Source organism: Ursus maritimus, unplaced genomic scaffold (genome assembly GCF_017311325.1).
Source record: "Ursus maritimus isolate PB19 unplaced genomic scaffold, ASM1731132v1 scaffold_30, whole genome shotgun sequence".
NCBI lineage: Eukaryota > Metazoa > Chordata > Mammalia > Carnivora > Ursidae > Ursus > Ursus maritimus.
The window spans coordinates 7,372,185-7,389,984 of record NW_024425564.1 but is presented as its reverse complement, the minus strand read 5'-3'; the positions used below and the strand labels follow the sequence as shown (position 1 = coordinate 7,389,984).

Here is a 17,800-nt window from a genome sequence, read left to right as displayed (position 1 = left end):
TCAATGAAAACAAGCAAAGTTAATAAAAGTCTAAGCATCACTATCCCCACATCCTTCCAGGGTTAGATGTACCATATGCCCCAGTGCTTCTCCTCCTCCATGTACCTCCTCCCAAGCCACACCAGGTAAGACCATTCATTAGTGATGCTGATGTTAGAGCATGCCAAGCATCACCACTATTCCGTTTGCCCCAAAGTAATGAGAAGTTTCTTGCAGTCTGACTGGTGAGTGATGCCTTCTCCTGAAAGGTCTTCTCCTCTTGCAACTCTGCCCAGGTGCCCTAAAAACAGAGCTTGAGAGAAGAAATTAGGTTCAAACACTTGATTTAGGAGGTAATTTCATGAAGAAGGAGTGAGGGAAGCAGAGTGAGAGAGATAAGAAAGCCAACCAACATAAGGGTGTAGGAGCCAAGTTGTGCAAAATGTGAGCTCAGTTCTCCCAGGACCTCCTGAAAAGCATACAGGAGGTATGCTTCCTCTTGAAGGAGGGTTGCTGGAACATTTTCCCACTAATTACCATCCTGCCTTGTTTGAAGATTTCCCCGAGGGGCATTAAATCTCTTATGTTTCTGGGTGGCACTTGTCTATGTGCCAGGTCGGCTCCCCCTGTGTCAGATACAGCCTTGCAGCAGACAGGGAAGACATATGCAGCACGCTCGAGGTGGGTCACTGACAGGGTGTGTAAGACGAATCTAGCTCACACGGAACTGTCACTGCAGCTCTGCTGAGATCAGCGGTGGGATGAGGGAATGCGCTGCACCGGCAGCAGAGACACCCGCCTCAGAGGTGAGATGTAAATATTGTAACCATTACATTTCACACTGGCCATGACAGGAATCACAGTGCACCGGGTCTCAGGAAAAACTCCTCCAGATACTGTTCTGACAGGCAGAGGAGGTGAGCTAAGAGAAAAATCACAGGGAAAATTGGTATTTCAGGGAACAAGACAAACGTCAACAGAAGCAGTGATGAAGAGAATTCTTGTATTTTGTGTAGTAAACACTTAAACTAAGACTCTCTCCTCCCACCCATGAACTTTTGGAGAATAGTTGATCTGGATGGAGATACAGATGCACAGATAAGGATATAAGTAGGTATAGACATCAGTACCAAAGAAAGGGAGAAAGAAAGAAAGAAAGAAAGAAAGAAAGAAAGAAAGAAAGAAAGAAAGAAAGAAGAAAGAAAAAAGAAAACCAGAAAAGAAGGAACAACCTTAATAGACAAAGAACACAAACCATTCACTGGAAGTGAATGCAAGTCACAGGATGGAAGAGGAGGTAGCTTGGTTTCGAAGATGGGAAAATCTGCAAGGCCCTCAGATGCTTCAAAACATCACACTTTATTCTTCCCCTGAAGTATCAAACTCAGATTTACACACACAGTGCTAACATTTCAACTCTACTTTGCAAAAATTCTACAGAAGATCAAAGAGCAATGGCACAGAAAAGAGGACAGAGACCGGGAGACGATGTGGAGATGTTCAAAGATGCACAGCAGTGAAACGAAGATATGAGATGCGCTGTGCTGTGTGCGGACTGCTGGCTGACGGGTCCACTTCTAGTGGGTGGATAAAGTCGGACACAGTCCACTACAGAGGATCGGATAGGAGACAGTAAGGCCAGAAGGAACTTCCAGCAAGTTGTGCGAAAGCAAAAACACATACTGCTGTGAAAACTTGAGATAAGTAACGGCATGACGAATTATCACGTTGTTCAACGGGGTTAAACTGAGATCAAGAATTCACCCCTAAGGTATGACTGTACAATAGATTGTAAATATCAGGTCATGCCGTGAATTTTCTGAGAATCCTTGCTTGAGTGGGCCATTTGACCAACGTTATTTTATTAATAGGATTTTAAACATTTGCAACTGTGTTTCCAAGTATTTCATTTCCTCCAGTTCACTTTATCATTATTAGGACTATTTAAAAGTGATGAGAAGCAAATGATGAGGTATGGGAAGATGAATCAGGCATGTCATGCCGCCTGAAAATTTGTGAGGGTTACATAAGCTAATGCACTTAGCAAATTGTCGGTTACACGACGAGAACCCAGACAAGTGTGGCTGTGCTGCTGTTGGTCGTAAATATCTGTTTCATATTTGTGACTCTCTAATTAAAATCCCTCTCCACCCACTGATTATGGGTGCATTTTCTCAAATCTGTGTGGAATAATTTGGGGGAATAAAGGGGATAAGCTATAAAACAAAGAGATGGAGTAGTACCTGTAATTCCACCATTAGGGTTTTAATGATTTGGTTTCACTCCTTAATATTTGGTAAACTGGAAAATGTTTTGGAAAATGAATATTTCTATTTAAATATTGTAATAGTAAGCCTTCATCAAACATATCGATTTGGGAGAAGGAAGGGGTCTAGGAGTTTAAATTTTTTGGATGAACATGCACTCAAAAGAATCACTGCGTGAAATCAGTCAAGCAGAGAAAGACAATGGTTATATGGTTTCACTCATTTATGGAACATAAGGAATAGCAGGGAGATCGGTAGGAGAAGGAAGGGAAGAATGAGGGGGGTAAACAGAAGGGAGAATGAAGCATGAGAGACTATGGACTCTGGGAAACAAACTGAGGGCTTCAGAGGGGAGGGGGGTAGGGGAATGAGATAGGCTGGTGATGGGTATTAAGGAGGGCACGTATTGCATGGAGCACTGGGTGTTATACGCAAATAATGAATCATGGAACATTACATCAAAAACCAGGAATGTACTGTATGGTGACTAACATAACATAATAAAAAATTTTTTAAAAAATCACTGTGGGGCATAGCTTTGTAAAACCTGTTGTTTTCACACTGTTTTCCTTCAGTGAATCTTGTTGGGGGACTCCCTTGGCAAAAGCTTATTGTGAATGAAAACACTGGAAATTTACAAAGTACCATATAAACAGCCTTAAGAGGACAGACTTTGTCACACCACACTGATAGGACAGTTGGTGGGAGCAGAGAAGCAGGAGCGTGAGCGAGGAAAACACGGAAAGTGAAGAAGGAAAAGGAGCCATCGACCCTTTAGTACGTTAAGAAAACAGGCCAGTGATGGAGTGAAACAAGTATTTCCTAAATCTCTTTTGATCTACTGCATAAATGAATAAAAGATAGTGCATTTCCCAAACTTGTTCTGTAATCAGGTTTTATGCCAAGGAAAGGACAATGAATACAGACATGTCTGCTCTGTAATATAAAGATGGGTAAGTTATAATGGTGGGAAAGTGGGTGTGATTACATTTCAATTGTTTTAGAAAGGAGATAATGACATAGAATATTTATCTTTTCTTTATAATATCACTCATATTCTCTGCAAAATGTTGCCTATCTATTTTGATGTTTTTCACCTGCAACAAACATTTGACTAGTGTCATCATCATCATCAGGATAATCGCAGATAGCACACCTCACACAGTTAGCATGGGCCAGGCTCGCTCTCTCTCTCTCTCTCTCTAAGTGTTTTCCTTGTGTTTTCACATCTAACCCTCCAACACCCATAGGTAGTTTCTAGGATTGTCCTCTATTTTCCAAATAGAAAATCTAAGGAAAGAACTAAGGTAAGAACAAAAAGCTTAAATAATTTTCCTAAGATTACAGAGCATAAAGTAGCTGAGGAGGAATTCAAGCTCAGAAATCAAGAGAAGGTGGGAAGGAAAGAGGAAGAAGAAGGAGATTGAAGGGCAGGAGGGGGAAGAAAATGAGAGGAGGATATTTAAATAAATTGAGATATAAAAATGCAGAGAAACAAGGGAACAAAATGAAGAGAAAGAGGCCAAAAGAAGATATGGTTGAACAGTAATTTTTTATTAAAAACTGTGTGATAAATGTTGTCAATGTACAATATTTGAGAGCAAAGATAAGATGGTCTCAATATTTAGCAAAGTGATTTTCACTAACAGATATTTAATATATATTTTACATAATATTTATAGTGAGGGATTCTAATCAGGTAAAATATGAAGAAGATGCAAAAGAGGAAGAGAAACAGAGAGTTCACGGATGACATGTTTCAAAGATTAGAGCAGGTCACTGACTCTTTTATTTTTCCCTGAACTATAGGTGGCAGAATCTCATCCTTGAGTAGGAAGGAGTCAAATAAGTCATACTGCCTTTCTTCCTGCCTCTGTGTTGAAACCATCACAGGCTTTGGAGCAACTACTTTTGAGCCGTTTTCCAAAGACGTGACTGCTCCGGAAGATATGATCACAGTTTGCAATGAGAGCTACAGTGATTTCATCCTGCTGGGCTTCTCTGAGAAGCCATATTTGGAGAAGATACTTTTCTGGGTTGTTCTGATCTTTTATTGTTTGACTATTGCAGGAAATGCGGTCATAATTCTTGTTTCCTCAAAGGATCCTAAACTCCACATCCCCATGTATTTCTTTCTTTGCAACCTTTCCCTGCTAGATCTCTGCTTCACCAGCAGCTGCGTTCCGCAGATGTTAGTTAATTTCTGGGGTCCAAAGAAGACCATCAGCTACACTGGCTGTGCCGTTCAACTGTACGTCTTCTTGTGGCTTGGGGCCACTGAATGTGTCCTTCTTGTGGTCATGGCTGTGGACCGCTATGTGGCAGTGTGTCATCCACTGCAATATACTGTTATCATGAACCCCAGAATCTGTCTGCAGCTGGCCATCCTTGCGTGGGGGGTGGGCCTGCTCCAGTCTCTGGTGCAGTCTCCTGCCACCCTCCAGTTACCCTTCTGCTCCCACCGCAGGGTGGATGACATTGTGTGTGAAGTCCCAGCCCTGATTCAGGCCGCTAGTGCAGACACCACCTACAATGAAATCCAGATGTCCATGGCCAGTATCGTCCTCCTGGTGGTACCCCTGGTCATCATTCTCGCCTCATATGGGGCTGTTGCTAAGGCTGTGCTGAGAATAAAGTCAGCTGCAGGCCAGAAGAAGGCGTTCAGCACATGCATTTCTCACCTTCTTGTGGTCTCCCTCTTCTATGGCACGGTCACAGCTGTTTATCTTCAACCCAAGAGCCGCTATGCTCAGGAACAGGGCAAGTTCCTCACCCTTTTCTATGCTGTTGCAACCCCCTCTCTTAATCCCCTCATCTACACCTTGAGGAACAAGGAGGTCAAGGGGGCACTAATCAGACTGGTGAGGAGGACTTGGGATTCCCAGAATAACTGAAGTGCTGACATATGTTGGTCTCTGGCTCAACCTGAGAAGAGAGAAGAACCTCGTTGCAAAAAGCTGAAGATTTACCTTCTAACCCAAAAGTACGGGAGAGTTAGCTGCATTTTGTTCAAGCTGAGAATTCAGCCCCATTCGTCAGTCACTGAGTAGGCCCTCACTTTCTTCAGGGTGCTGACGAGGCACAGTGTGATATCGAAATGGGTATATTTAACATCACTGTCTTACAGAGCGCTCAATACAGTTGAAACACAGACCAAAATAAAAGACCAAGCAATATTAAGGAGGGCACGTATTGCACGGTGCACTGGGTGTTATACGCAAATAATGAATCATGGAACTTTACATCAAAAACTAGGGATGTACTGTATGGTGACTAACATATCATAATAAAAAATTATTATTAAAAAAAAAGACCAAGCAATATACTTTGTGCCTTGCCATTTCTTTCTTTTTTCTTTGTTCTATTTTTCTCCAAGCTCAACACAACTTTCTTCCAAACTTCCAATCCAAAAAGGGTCTGAAAGTTTTGAGACAGAGAAGTTTAAGGGACTCCTGTGTTCCCTGGCACTGATCTGGTGGGTCTCAGTTCCCAGTCACTGGTGCCTCATTGCCACAGCAAGCCCACCGCCCAGGTCATGTGCCCAGAACAGCCCAGTGCAAGCTGTCAGCCAAGCAGAAGCCCACACTTACTGCTCTCTGGGTCCAAGTTCTTAGTTTGAGCTCTGACATGGCGAAGCCCTAATTACAGGAATAGACTTGTATTTTTTTATTCATTTTGAGACACTTATAATAGGATGGCTTTCTTTCTACCAGATCCAATTCTTATTCATTCATCTTGTAGCTAATTATTCACTTCCCATTATACATCTATTATGTACTAGGGCTGGGAATATAATGGAGGATAAGACAAAATCATTAGCACCGTACAGCTTATGGTCAAATGATGGATGCAGATACTAAACAAAATCTTCTGTACTATTTCATGGAGAGATACTTGTTCTCCAGCTCCTGCCTCAGGCTGCTTACCAGGCTGCATGCATTTTGACTTTTGAATGTTACGCACCGAAGATTTATTGTTGCTTTTTAGCTATTGCTTGTGGGTGTTGACTATTCTCATCTGTTTCACTAAAATCATAAATATACATTATTGACTTTGCTGTGTAGACTGTCTAATTACTGTGTTCAGTCCTTAACTGCCTTTCATTACTGGTGCCAATTTCCTATATAGGTGGACCTAGGATCAGGCCCTGTTACCTCTCACTTTCTGCTCAGCAATAACGGCACAATTTCGATGAGGATGTAACATAGCTTCTCACTGCCTATAAAAGGATGATACTTCTAAAATCATTTTCATATTCTTCTGCTCAGTTGCAAAGAATACAAGGAATGACTAAGAAGAAGACTAGAAGGACAAAGGTTGTTCTGTGGTTTTACTCCGAGGTCACCGCGCAGGGGCAGCCCAGGGAGGAGTGTTAATTAGGTCGAGGGTCTATAAGTAGTAACTACCCTGGAGGTGAAGGTAGGGATGTTGGGGAGGGAGGCAAGATGGTGGGGAAGTAGGGACCCCGTTGCAATGGGTCCCCAGAATTCAGCTGGCTATCTATCAAACCATTCTGAACACCTACAAAATCAGCCTGAGATGTAAGAATACGTATCTGGATCTCTACAAGCAGAAAAGCGACTGCTTTTTGCAAGGTAGGACGCGGAGTTGTGAGTCTGCAGGGAGATTTTGGAAGATAAACAGAAGGGGGAGGGAGCCTCCGTAAGCTGGCTCCTGGGAAGTGATGTGACACCAGAGCGCAAAATCAGAACCTTTAGAAATCTGCTCTAGGGAGAGACGTCCCTCTCTGAAGGGGCTCCGGAAATGAAAAGGCAGAGTTCTGGGTAGGGCACTGTGGTCTAGGGATCCGAGGAGGCACAGAGCGAACGGGGAGCCTCAACCGGTGGAGTGCCCAGTGGAGCAGGAAACTGGTTCTGGTCAGCGAGCCCAGGAGGGGACTCTCAGCTCAGATGGCCATAAACCTCGAGCTGCACTGTGGATAATCCCTCTTTTCCTGAGCAACCTGAAAAAAGTCTGGAACCTGCACCCGACCGGGCAATAGCTCCCAGGGTGGCAGTGGCCCGGAAAGGACGTTAGAGTGGTACCCAGACATGATCCAGGAGTTCCAGGTGAGCGCATGAGCCCACGGCCGCTTGCGGCTTTAGAACCACAAAGGGCAGTGGCACTCCCAGGACCTGGGACTACCTCCCAGAGTGGCTGTGGGCACCCACCGCGGGAGGCTGTGGGTTTTGGTGCATACGGAAGTGGAGACTGTCCCAGGGGGTTATTAAAGAGGGCAGACTGCCATCTTTCTGCTCTGGGCCAGAGGTTTGGGTGTGGCCATGTTTGCTCTGATCCTCTGAAGAGGGACGGAAAGCCTCCAGGGAGCAAAAGCCACACAGAGGACCCGTTTCCAATAAGCCCGTCCCCCTGACAGGTGGTGGAAAAACTCCACCCAGGCAGGGATACCTGAGAAATGGCTGGGCAGGCCCTCTCCCAGAAGACAGGTAGGAAGCACAGGTGGACGAGAAACCTATGGATCCTACCAGACTGTAAAATCCCAGCACCAGGGGAAAACACTATATTGCACTCCCGGTGTGGCCTCACGACTTGGTTTTTGTTTGTTTTCTTTTTTTTTTTTTTTTTTCAGATAAAATTCTCTCCTTTTCTTTTTTTTTTTCTTTTTCTTATGCATTTTCTCTTTTTTTCTTTATACCTTTTTCCCATTTCTACTAGATGCTTATTGTACCAACTTGTATTTTTAACTTGTATTTTTTCACATCTACATTTATACATATATGCTTCATATTAGTCCTTTTTTCACTCTATTCAATTTTATTTTTATATAAATATAAGTTTTACTTTCCACGCAATTTACAAGTGGATCATCCTGCTTTGTCCACACTGTGAGATTATAATGTCTTATCCCCTCCACCCCCTTTTTAAAAATTTCATTCTTGTATTTCATTTTGACTTTGCTTTTCTGTGGTGGCTTCCAAACACTCGGATTTTTCTAGGGTGCATCTTGCTTGGGTCGTGGCTGATATTTTGGACTCTGTCCATTTGCCCACCCATCATTCTCTGGGCAGAATGACTAGAAGGAGTAACTCACAAAAAAATAAAAAATAAAAAAATAAAGAACCAGAGGCAGTATTCTCTGTCACAGAGCTAACCGATATGGATAGAAGATGTCAGAGGTAGAACTCAGGATAGCAGTCATAAAGTTAATAGCTAGGCTTGAAGAAAGCATAAGTGACAGTATAGAATCTTTAAGAGCAGAAATGAGATTGAATCAGGCTGAACTTAAAAATGCTATGAATGAGATGCGGTCTAAACAGGATACTCTAACAGCCAGGGTAAATAAGGCAGAAGAGAGAATTAGTGATCTAGAAGATAAGCTGTTAGAAAGGAAGGAAGCTGAGGAAAATAGGAATGGGCTGCTAGTAGTACATGAAAATAGACTTAGAGATCAATGATGCCACGGAATGTTTCAATGTCAAAATTATTGGGATCCCAGAGGGAATGGAGAAGGAGAGAGGACTAGAAGGTATATTTGAGCAAATCATAGCTGAGACCTTCCCTAATCTGGGGAAGGAAACAAGCATTCGTATCCAAGAGGCAGAGAGGACCCCTCCCAAGATCAATAAAAATAGATCAACACCCTGACATGTAATAGTGATGCTATTCACGTGATGTTAATTGAGCATAATAAAAAGAAAAGTAGGGTTGCCAATGTATTTGAATGTTCATCCTACTTTTGTATTTTTTAATTTTTATTTATTTTAAATTTTAAATTTTTATTATTATTATGATTTTCAGTTAACCAGCATATAGTTTATCATTAGTTTTTGATGTAGTGTTCAACGATTCATTAGTTTCATGTAACACCCAATGCTCATATCATGTGCCCTCCCTAATGCCCATCACCCAGTTACCTCATCCCCCCCCCACCCCTCCTACAACTGTCAGTTTGTTTCCCAGTGTCAAGAGTATCTCATGGTTTGTTTCCCTCTCTGATTTCTTCCCGTTCAGTTTTCCCTCCATTCCCTTATGATCCTCTGTGCCATTTCTTATATTCCACATACGAATGAAACCATATAATTGTCTTTCTCTGATTGACTTATTTCACTTACCATAATTACTCTCGAGTTCCATCCATGTCAATGTAAAGGATAGGTATTCATCCTTTCTGATGGCTGAGTAATATTCCATTGTATACATGGTCCACATCTTCTTTATCCATTCATCTGTTGAAGGGCATCTGGGCTCCTTTCACAGTTCAGCTATTGTGAACATTGCTGCTATGAACATTGGGGTGCATATGTCCCTTCTTTTCACTACATTTGCATCTTTGGGGTAAATACCTAAGAGTGTAATTGCTGGGTCATAGGGTAGCTCTATTTTGAACATCTTGAGGAACCTCCATACTGTTTTCCAAAGTGGCTGCACCAACTTGCATTCCCACCAACAGTAGAAGAGGGTTCCCCTTTATCCACATCCTTGCCAACATGTGTTGTTCCCTGTCATCCTACTTTTGAAAGAGCCTGGAATGATTCCGGGTCTTGGATACAGAGAAAAACTGTGAGCCAGATGTAAGTGCATGAGAGAGAAAGATTAAAATTCCAGTAAATATTAAGGAGGGTATGTGACATGATGAGGATTGGGTGTTATATGCAATTAATGAATAATGGAACACTACACCAAAAACTAACGATGTACTATATGTTGGCTAATTGAGTTTAAAATAAATAAGTAAATAGGTAGATAGATAAATAAATAGAAAGTTGTATTCCATATTACTCAGCTACCAAAAAGAACGATTTCTCAACATTTGCTGCAACAGGACGGGACTGGAGGAGATAATGCTAAGTGAAATAAGTCAAGCAGAGAAAGACAATTATCATATGGTTTCTCTCATCTATGGAACATAAGAACTAGGAAGATCGGTAGGGGAAGAAAGGGATAAAAAAAAGGGGGGTAATCAGAAGGGGGAATGAAACATGAGAGACTATGGACTCTGAGAAACAAACTGAGGGCCTCAGAGGGGAGGGGGTGGGGGAATGGGATAGACCGGTGATGGGTAGTGAGGAGGGCACGTATTGCATGGTGCGCTGGGTGTTATACGCAACTAATGAATCATCGAACTTTACATCAAAAACCAGGGATGTGCTGTATGGTGACTAACATAATATATTTAAAAATTTTATTATAAAAAAAAAAGAGGTTGCTGCCTGTGTTCTTCTCTAGGATTTTGATGGATTCCTGTCTCACATTTAGGTCTTTTATCCATTTTGAATTTACTTTTGTGTATAGTGTAAGAGGGGTCCAGCTTCATTCTTCTGCATGTTACTGTCCAGCTTCCCCAACACCATCTGTTGAAGATACTGTCTTCTTTCCATTGGGTATTCTTTCCTATTTTGTTGAAAATTAGTTGACCATAGAATGGAGGGTCCATTTCTGGGTTTTCTATTCTAGTCTATTGATCTATGTGTTTGTTTTTGTGCCAGTACCCTGCTGTCTTGATAACTATAGGTTTGTAATATTGCTTGAAGTCTGGAATAATGATGCTTCAGCTTTGCTTTTTTTTTTTTTTTTTTCAAGATTGCCTTAGCTATTCGGGGTCTTTATGGTTCCATAAAATTTTAGGATAGTTTGTTCTAGCTCTGTGAAAAATGCTGCTGGTATTTTGATAGGGTAGATGTGTAGATTGCTTTCGATAGTATAGACATTTTAACAATATTTGTTCTTACAATCCATGAGCATGGAATATTTTTCCATTTCTTTGTGTTTTCTTTAATTTCTTTCATCATTTTTTTATAGTTTTCACATTATAAATGTTTACCTCTTTGGTTAGGTTTACTCCTAGGTAATTTTTGGGTTTTGATGCAATTCCAAATGGGATTGATTCCTCGATTTCTCTTTCTGCTGCTTCGTTATTGGGTTATAGAAATGCAACAGATTTCTGTACGTTAATTTTGTATCCTATGACTTTACAGAATTCATGAATCAGTTCTAACAGTTTTTTTGGTGGAGTCTTTCAGGTTTTCTACACAGAGTATCATGTCATCTGCAAATAGTGAAAGTTTGACTTCTTCTTTGCTGATTTTGATGTCTTTAGTTTCTTTTAGTTGTTGGACCACTGAGGCTAGGACTTTCAATACTATGGTATGGTGACAGTGGACTTCCCTGTCTTGTTCCTCACCATAGAGGAAAAGTTGTCACTTTTTGCCCATTGAGGATGATATTAGCTGTGGTTCTTTCATTTATGGCCTTTATGATGTTGAGGTATGTTCCATCTATACCTAATTTGTTGAGGGTTTTTATCAAGAATGGATGCTCTATTTTGTCAAATGCTTTTTCTGCATCTGTTGAGAGGATCATATGGTTCTTCTCCTTTGTTTTATTAATGTGGTGTATCACATAGATCGATATGCCAATATTGAGCCACCCCTGCAGCCCAGGAATAAAGAAATCCCAGTTGATTGTGGTGAATAATTCTTTTTTAAAATTTTTTATTCACTCATATGTGGAATATAAGAAATAGCACAGAGGACCATAGGGGAAAGGAGGAAAAACTGAATGGGAAGAAATCAGAGAGGGAGCCAAACCATGAGAGACCTTGACTCCAGGAAACAAACTGAGCGTTGTGGAAAGGGAGGTGGGTAGGGGGGTGGGGTAACTGGGTGATGGCCAATAAGGGGGGCATGTGATGTGATGAGCACTGGGTATTATGCTCAAATAATGAATCATTGAACAGTACACCAAAAACTAATGATGTACTGTATGTTGGCTAATTGAATTTAAATTTAAAAGAGAGAAAGAGAAAGGAAAAAATAATAAAATAAAAGATTTTATTTAAATTCAATTTAATGGAGCACCTGAGTGGCTCAGTTGGTTGTGTCTGCCTTCAGCTCAGATCGTGACCCCACAGTCCTGGGATCAAGCCCCACATCAGGCACCCTGCTCAGCAGGGAGCCTGCTTCTCACTCTCCCCCTGCTTGCTTCTGCCTCTCCCTCTGCCTCTCCCTCCACTGCTCATGTTCGTGCTTGCACTCTCTCTCTCATACAAATAAATGAAAAAAAAATTTTTTTTAATTAATTCAATTTAGTTAACATATAGTGTATTAGTTTCAGGGGTAGAATTTAGTGATTCAGATGTTGCATGTAACACCAGTGCTCATTACCTCAACTGCCTGCCTTAATGCCCAGCGCCCAATTACCCCATCCCCCACCAGCATCCTCCCCCATCAACCCTCAGTTTGTTCCCTATCGTTAAGAGTCTCTCATGGTTGGCTCCATCTTTGTTTTTATCTTATTTTGTATTTCCTTCCCTTCTTATATGTTCATCTGTTTTGTTTCTTAAATTCTACATTTGAGTGAAATCATATGGTATTTTTCTTTCTCTGACTGATTTATTTTGCTTAACATGATACCCACAGTTCCATCCACGTTTTAGCAAATGGCAAGATTTCATTCTTTTTGGTGGCTGAGTAATACTGCATTGTATATATATGCTGCATCTTTATCCATTAATCTCTGGATGGACATCTGGGCTCTTCCTCTTGCTTGGCTTTTGTGGACATTGTTGCTATAAACATTAGGGTGCATGTGCCCCATCGGATCACTATTTTTTATCCTTTGGATAAATGCTAAGTAGTGCAATTGCTGGATCATAGAGTAGTTCTATTTGTAACTTTTTGAGGAACTTCCATAATTCTTTTAATGTACTCTTGGATTTGATTTGCTAGTGTGATTTACGATTTTTATTAGTGTGGCATAGGGGTTTATATCTCCTTCTTCTAAGTTTTCAGCATGTAGAATTCTTCATAAATATGGTGAGAATTACGTCCTATTCTTGTTTTGGGCTACACACCTCCCATTAGTCAGATTCTGTCTGACTTCTGTCTGAAGTGGGTATCTCAAATGTTTTACCTACAATGGCCTTCACTAACTCTGGGCTCACACAAAAATCTGCTGAAAAAAAATTCAGAATAGTTTTCTGGACATGATCTCAAGATTCTGATACAGGAAGTCTGCAGTGGAGTCAAGTTTGTGATTTTTAAAGCCTGATAAGATTCTGATATGTATCACGGTGGAACAGCAGCCCTCAAGCTGGTGAGACCAGTCCCATCAAGTGTGCCTGCACATGTTACATGCAGATACATGAAACATCCATCGTAGAAATGTCTTTCAATATGTTTGCTGAAACCAATTGACTTAGATGTGGATATTGATCTTTTTGTAGATTTCACCTAAAAGTATGCACCATCTGTTTATTGATTATGGTAGCTATCTCTTAAAGAGTTCCATTTTTCAGTGAAATAGATTCAGTAAAAAAGGAAACATATTCTTTACCTTAATGTTTAAACTACAGTGCAATCGACTAAATTATCATGTCCTATGTGGTAGCTGCTAATATATTTATGCCATAATTAAGAGGAAGCAATTAGCCTACTGCATACTGATTTGAAGTTGCAAACATAGTAATTGACTGCAAACGTTATATTCTAAAGGAATAAATAGTATTGAGGTGTCAGGCTCTTGGGAAGGTATACTGGGAATATAATGAGCAGCTTTATTTCAAAACCCCACAAACGTTTTGTAAAAGGCTGTTTATTCATACAGCCCAACAGTGACTTTCTGCCTTCTTCAGCTCCTCTATGATCTCTGCTTCCATTCTGGGATTCAGAGTTTTCCAGTGAGTTAATTCCCAAATTGTACTATGTTATTTCCTCTCCAAAAGAAGCCAATAAAATCAGAAGAGGAGTGTTTGAGACGTGGTAAACCTGGTTAACAGTGTACTTTGCAGCTATCAAACATTTAATATGTTAACTTTCCTTCCCAAACTCCAAAGCTCCAAGCATAATATATGGCTTTCTCCAAATTCGTTTAACTATGGATTACTTTTTAAAAAAACTGCTGTTAAGATCTACTGGAACAGTGCCGGAAGATAGTTTGAGAAACATGGCCTCAAGCATCAGCCACTAACCACGTTTGTTAAACTCACTGTTTAGTACATGACACATTTACAACTTTCCTTCACTCATTCATTTAAAATACATTTATTCAGGGCCTATTCCTTGGCTCTATTGTGCAGATTCCTCAGGTACCAAGTGAGATAAAATGACCTCATGGGTTTTGTTTGTTTGTTTGTTTTGGAATGAGAAGTGGTCATCCACAGGAATGTAAAGTTTCAAGTGGTCAGTACTATGAAAGAGGCCTACAGATGAAATCAGACCTTTTTTGAACAGACACATGGCCATGCCGGAGAATCAGCCTGCCTCCAAGAGTGTATTTCCTTGTCTCCAACAGCAGCAGAATGGTAGTGTCCTTCCATTCGAGTCTACAAAGAAAATGTTGCAATGCAAAGAACGGAAATTAAAGAGTGAACTAATTTATTATGATTAATTATTGATTGCCATCAATATATTTCTGTGTTAGGGGCTTGTACAATATGAGTCAGTGGGTTTCGTTCTTGCCATTTGGAAGTGAATAGTGGAAACACAACATGGAGCCAGATGTATGAACACCTTCCATAAATGTACTTAGTTGCTAGAAAAGTAATTGCATATTTACCTCAATATAAGTTAAGGATGAGATTTTTATAAGGGTGGGGAATAGAGAAGTATGAGAAAATGACAGATTTATGATGAATTAATATTCCCGAAAAATCAATAGAATTCCCCCCCACACATCATCATAAATCTTCCTACTTCATCACTTCTATCTCAGGATTGATAATGTGATCGAAAAATTATTTTCTATCCCTCCCATGTATCCTCCACTTTCCCACTTTCTTTCTTCTTACCATCTAACACTCTGATTCCTAAATGATTGAACTAGTTCATCCTTTGAGTAGCTTCCAAATACACCTAATATTCTCGGGCTGGGTAAATTGTTTCCCAGTGAAGCCTACGTGACTCGCAACACTAGGAGGCTACACAGACGCCTCTCCGGATTTGCATCCTCAGTGTTTCCCTTTGGAAACCTAGAGGTAGTTACTTTGGTCAAATACCTCAAAAGGAGGGAATCCCACGGAGACATATAGGAAAGTAAGAGTCAGATATTACATTTGAATTACATTATTTATAAAAAATCAGACAGTGAATGTGTGGTTGAGACAGTCAGTTATAGGATATGAGGTATTATCCTGTCTTGTCTTGCTGGTAATTGATAAGAGCAGTTGACTAGGTCTGTGCAGCACTGTGGACACCAGGATGGAGAGTCCTTTACCAGTGAAAAATAGAGATACCATACAACCCAGTGATGCCACTTCTGCTATTTACCCAAGGAAACAAAAACATTAATTAAAAAAGACATAGTACCTGTATGTTTATTCCAGCATTATTTACAATAGCCAAGACATGTAAGCAGCCCATGTTCATCATAGATGAATGGATAAAGAAGTAATACACCCACACCCACACACACACACACACAATGAAATGTTACTCAGCCATAAAAAAGAAAAAAAAACTTTTAATTTGCAACAACATAGATGGATCTAGAAGGTATAATGCTAAGTGAAATAAGTCGGGCAGAAAAAGACAAATACCATATTTCACTTATATGCGGGATCCAAAAAGATAAAACTACTGAGCAAACAAACAACAACAAAACCCAGAAAGAGACTCATAAATACAGAGAACAAAGTGTTTGTTTCAAGAAGGGCAGGGGTAAAGAGGTGGACAAATTAGGTGAAGGAAATTAAGAAGTAGAAACTTCTAGTTTTAAAATAATTAAGCCACAATGATGAAAAGTACAGCATAAGGAATATTGTGAATGATATCGTAATAACATTGTAGGGTGACCGAGTGAGACTCCACATACTGTGGTGAGCATTTCATAAGGTGTATGATTGTTGAATCACTGTTGTACACCTGAAACTAATATAACCTTGTACATTGATTATACTTCAATAAAAAATAAAAATTAAAAAGTTGATTAGCAAATCACACCCATAATATCATATCTGTAATAGCAAGAAGGCAAACTGGGGTCTATGTACTTGCTTTACTTTTATAAAATTACACATAAAATGATAGGGTTTCGTTTGTTTGATTGATGATAACTCGGTCAGTCAGTGAGCATTCATTTGTTGCTTACTTCTCAGATCCCTACAGCGGAATCTCTCAATGGGCTTAGAGGACTTAATGACAGGGATCCACTCTCATGCAAATTGCAGGCAAGTGGGGATTAGAGTTCCCATTGCAAAATGAGGGCCAATAAATCATAGCACTGTGGTGAATATATGTATGTGTAGATCAGATAATGACTGAAGGATGCTAACCATTTTGGAAGAGGGCTAAATCCAGAGGTAATTTAGAGCTGAGGCTCTTTGGAGTCTTAATGGAGAGTGCAGAGTATATAATAGCTGTGTTTATGCTCTTCCCTGATGGTTCAATGGGAGGAGAAGCCTCCTTATTGCCCCTTTCATGTCCTTGTTCCTCAAAGTATAGATGAAAGGGTTAAGCATAGGAGTCAGCAGACTGTAGAACAGGGCCATGAGTTTGTCCTTTTCCTGAGAATTAGTACCAGAAGGTTGCACATACATGCATATTACCGGCCCATAGAAGAGAGAGACCACAATTACGTGAGAGCCACAGGTGTTAAAGGCCTTCTTCTTTCCTGTTGATGACCGAATTCTGACCACTGTGGCTACAATGAACCCATAGGAGACAAGGATAAGAGACAAGGGAACCAGGGTAAATAATGTCACCACAAGTGAGAGGATAGTTACATTGAAAGTGGTGTCGACACAGGACATCTTGATCATCACTGGAATCTCACACAAGAAGTCATCCACCTTGTTGTTACCACAAAGCGGCAGCTGGACAGTGAGGGACGACTGAAGCAAGGAGTTAGCCAAACCACTTATCCATGACACAGCCACTAGGGAGACACAGAGTCGCTGATCCATGATAGCCTGGTACCTCAAGGGCTTGCAGATGGCCACGAACCGATCCAAGGACATGACCGCCAAGAGGATGCATTCCGTGGCCCCCAGGAAGTGAAACATATAGAACTGGGCCACACAGCCTCCGTAACTGATGGACTTATCTGGTCCCCAGAGATTCAGCAGCAGTTGAGGGATGGTGGTTGTGGTAAAACACAGGTCCAGGAAGGAGAGGTTGGAAAGGAAAAAGTACATAGGGTTTTCAAGATGACGGTCTACCCTGGACACCACGATAATCAAGATGTTTCCCACTAGCGTGCAGATGTAAGCCACAAACACCATTATGAAGAGTGGCATTTCTAACCAGGGGTGGTCAGAGAAACCCAAGAGGATGAAGACCTTTGGAGTACTTGCATTGTTCAGATTCATGACCGTCATTCCTCTTGTTGGTGGATTCAAGTCAAAGTGAGGGCTTGTATTTCGGCACTGGATTTTCCTGATGGTCAGTTTATTCATTTAAGTACAGTAAATTATGCGGGGAGTTTCTCTGTGGTGTCACTCCAGTGAAGTGATCTAATACTTATACTCACGAAAAAGTAGGAGTCTACATGTCAAACATGATTATTTTGTAGCACATCTGAAAGAAAGGCCAACAGATCTCTATATTTTGCCTAAGAAATGCAATAGAACAAACGTTTATAGAAAAATGATTAGGGAA

At 40.8% G+C, this 17,800-nt stretch overlaps 2 protein-coding genes across 2 annotated transcripts; one reads left to right on the top strand and one right to left on the bottom strand.

The window, feature by feature from the left end:
• Window positions 1–4,195: 4,195 nt before the first annotated feature.
• LOC103681990 (olfactory receptor 2H2-like) lies at window positions 4,196–5,140 on the top strand. The gene has a single exon (XM_008711561.1). It carries the CDS (start codon window positions 4,196–4,198, stop codon window positions 5,138–5,140), a length of 945 nt encoding a protein of 314 aa, XP_008709783.1.
• Window positions 5,141–16,566: 11,426 nt separating this feature from the next.
• LOC103681989 (olfactory receptor 2B11-like) lies at window positions 16,567–17,511 on the bottom strand. The gene has a single exon (XM_008711560.2). The coding sequence runs from the start codon at window positions 17,509–17,511 to the stop codon at window positions 16,567–16,569; it is 945 nt and encodes a 314-aa protein (XP_008709782.2).
• Window positions 17,512–17,800: the final 289 nt, after the last annotated feature.

Excerpts from the sequence above, each read along its gene's own strand:
- LOC103681990 (XM_008711561.1), top strand. The coding sequence starts at position 4,196 with ATGATCACAGTTTGCAATGAGAGCTACAGTGATTTCATCCTGCTGGGC.
- LOC103681989 (XM_008711560.2), bottom strand. The coding sequence starts at position 17,511 with ATGAATCTGAACAATGCAAGTACTCCAAAGGTCTTCATCCTCTTGGGT.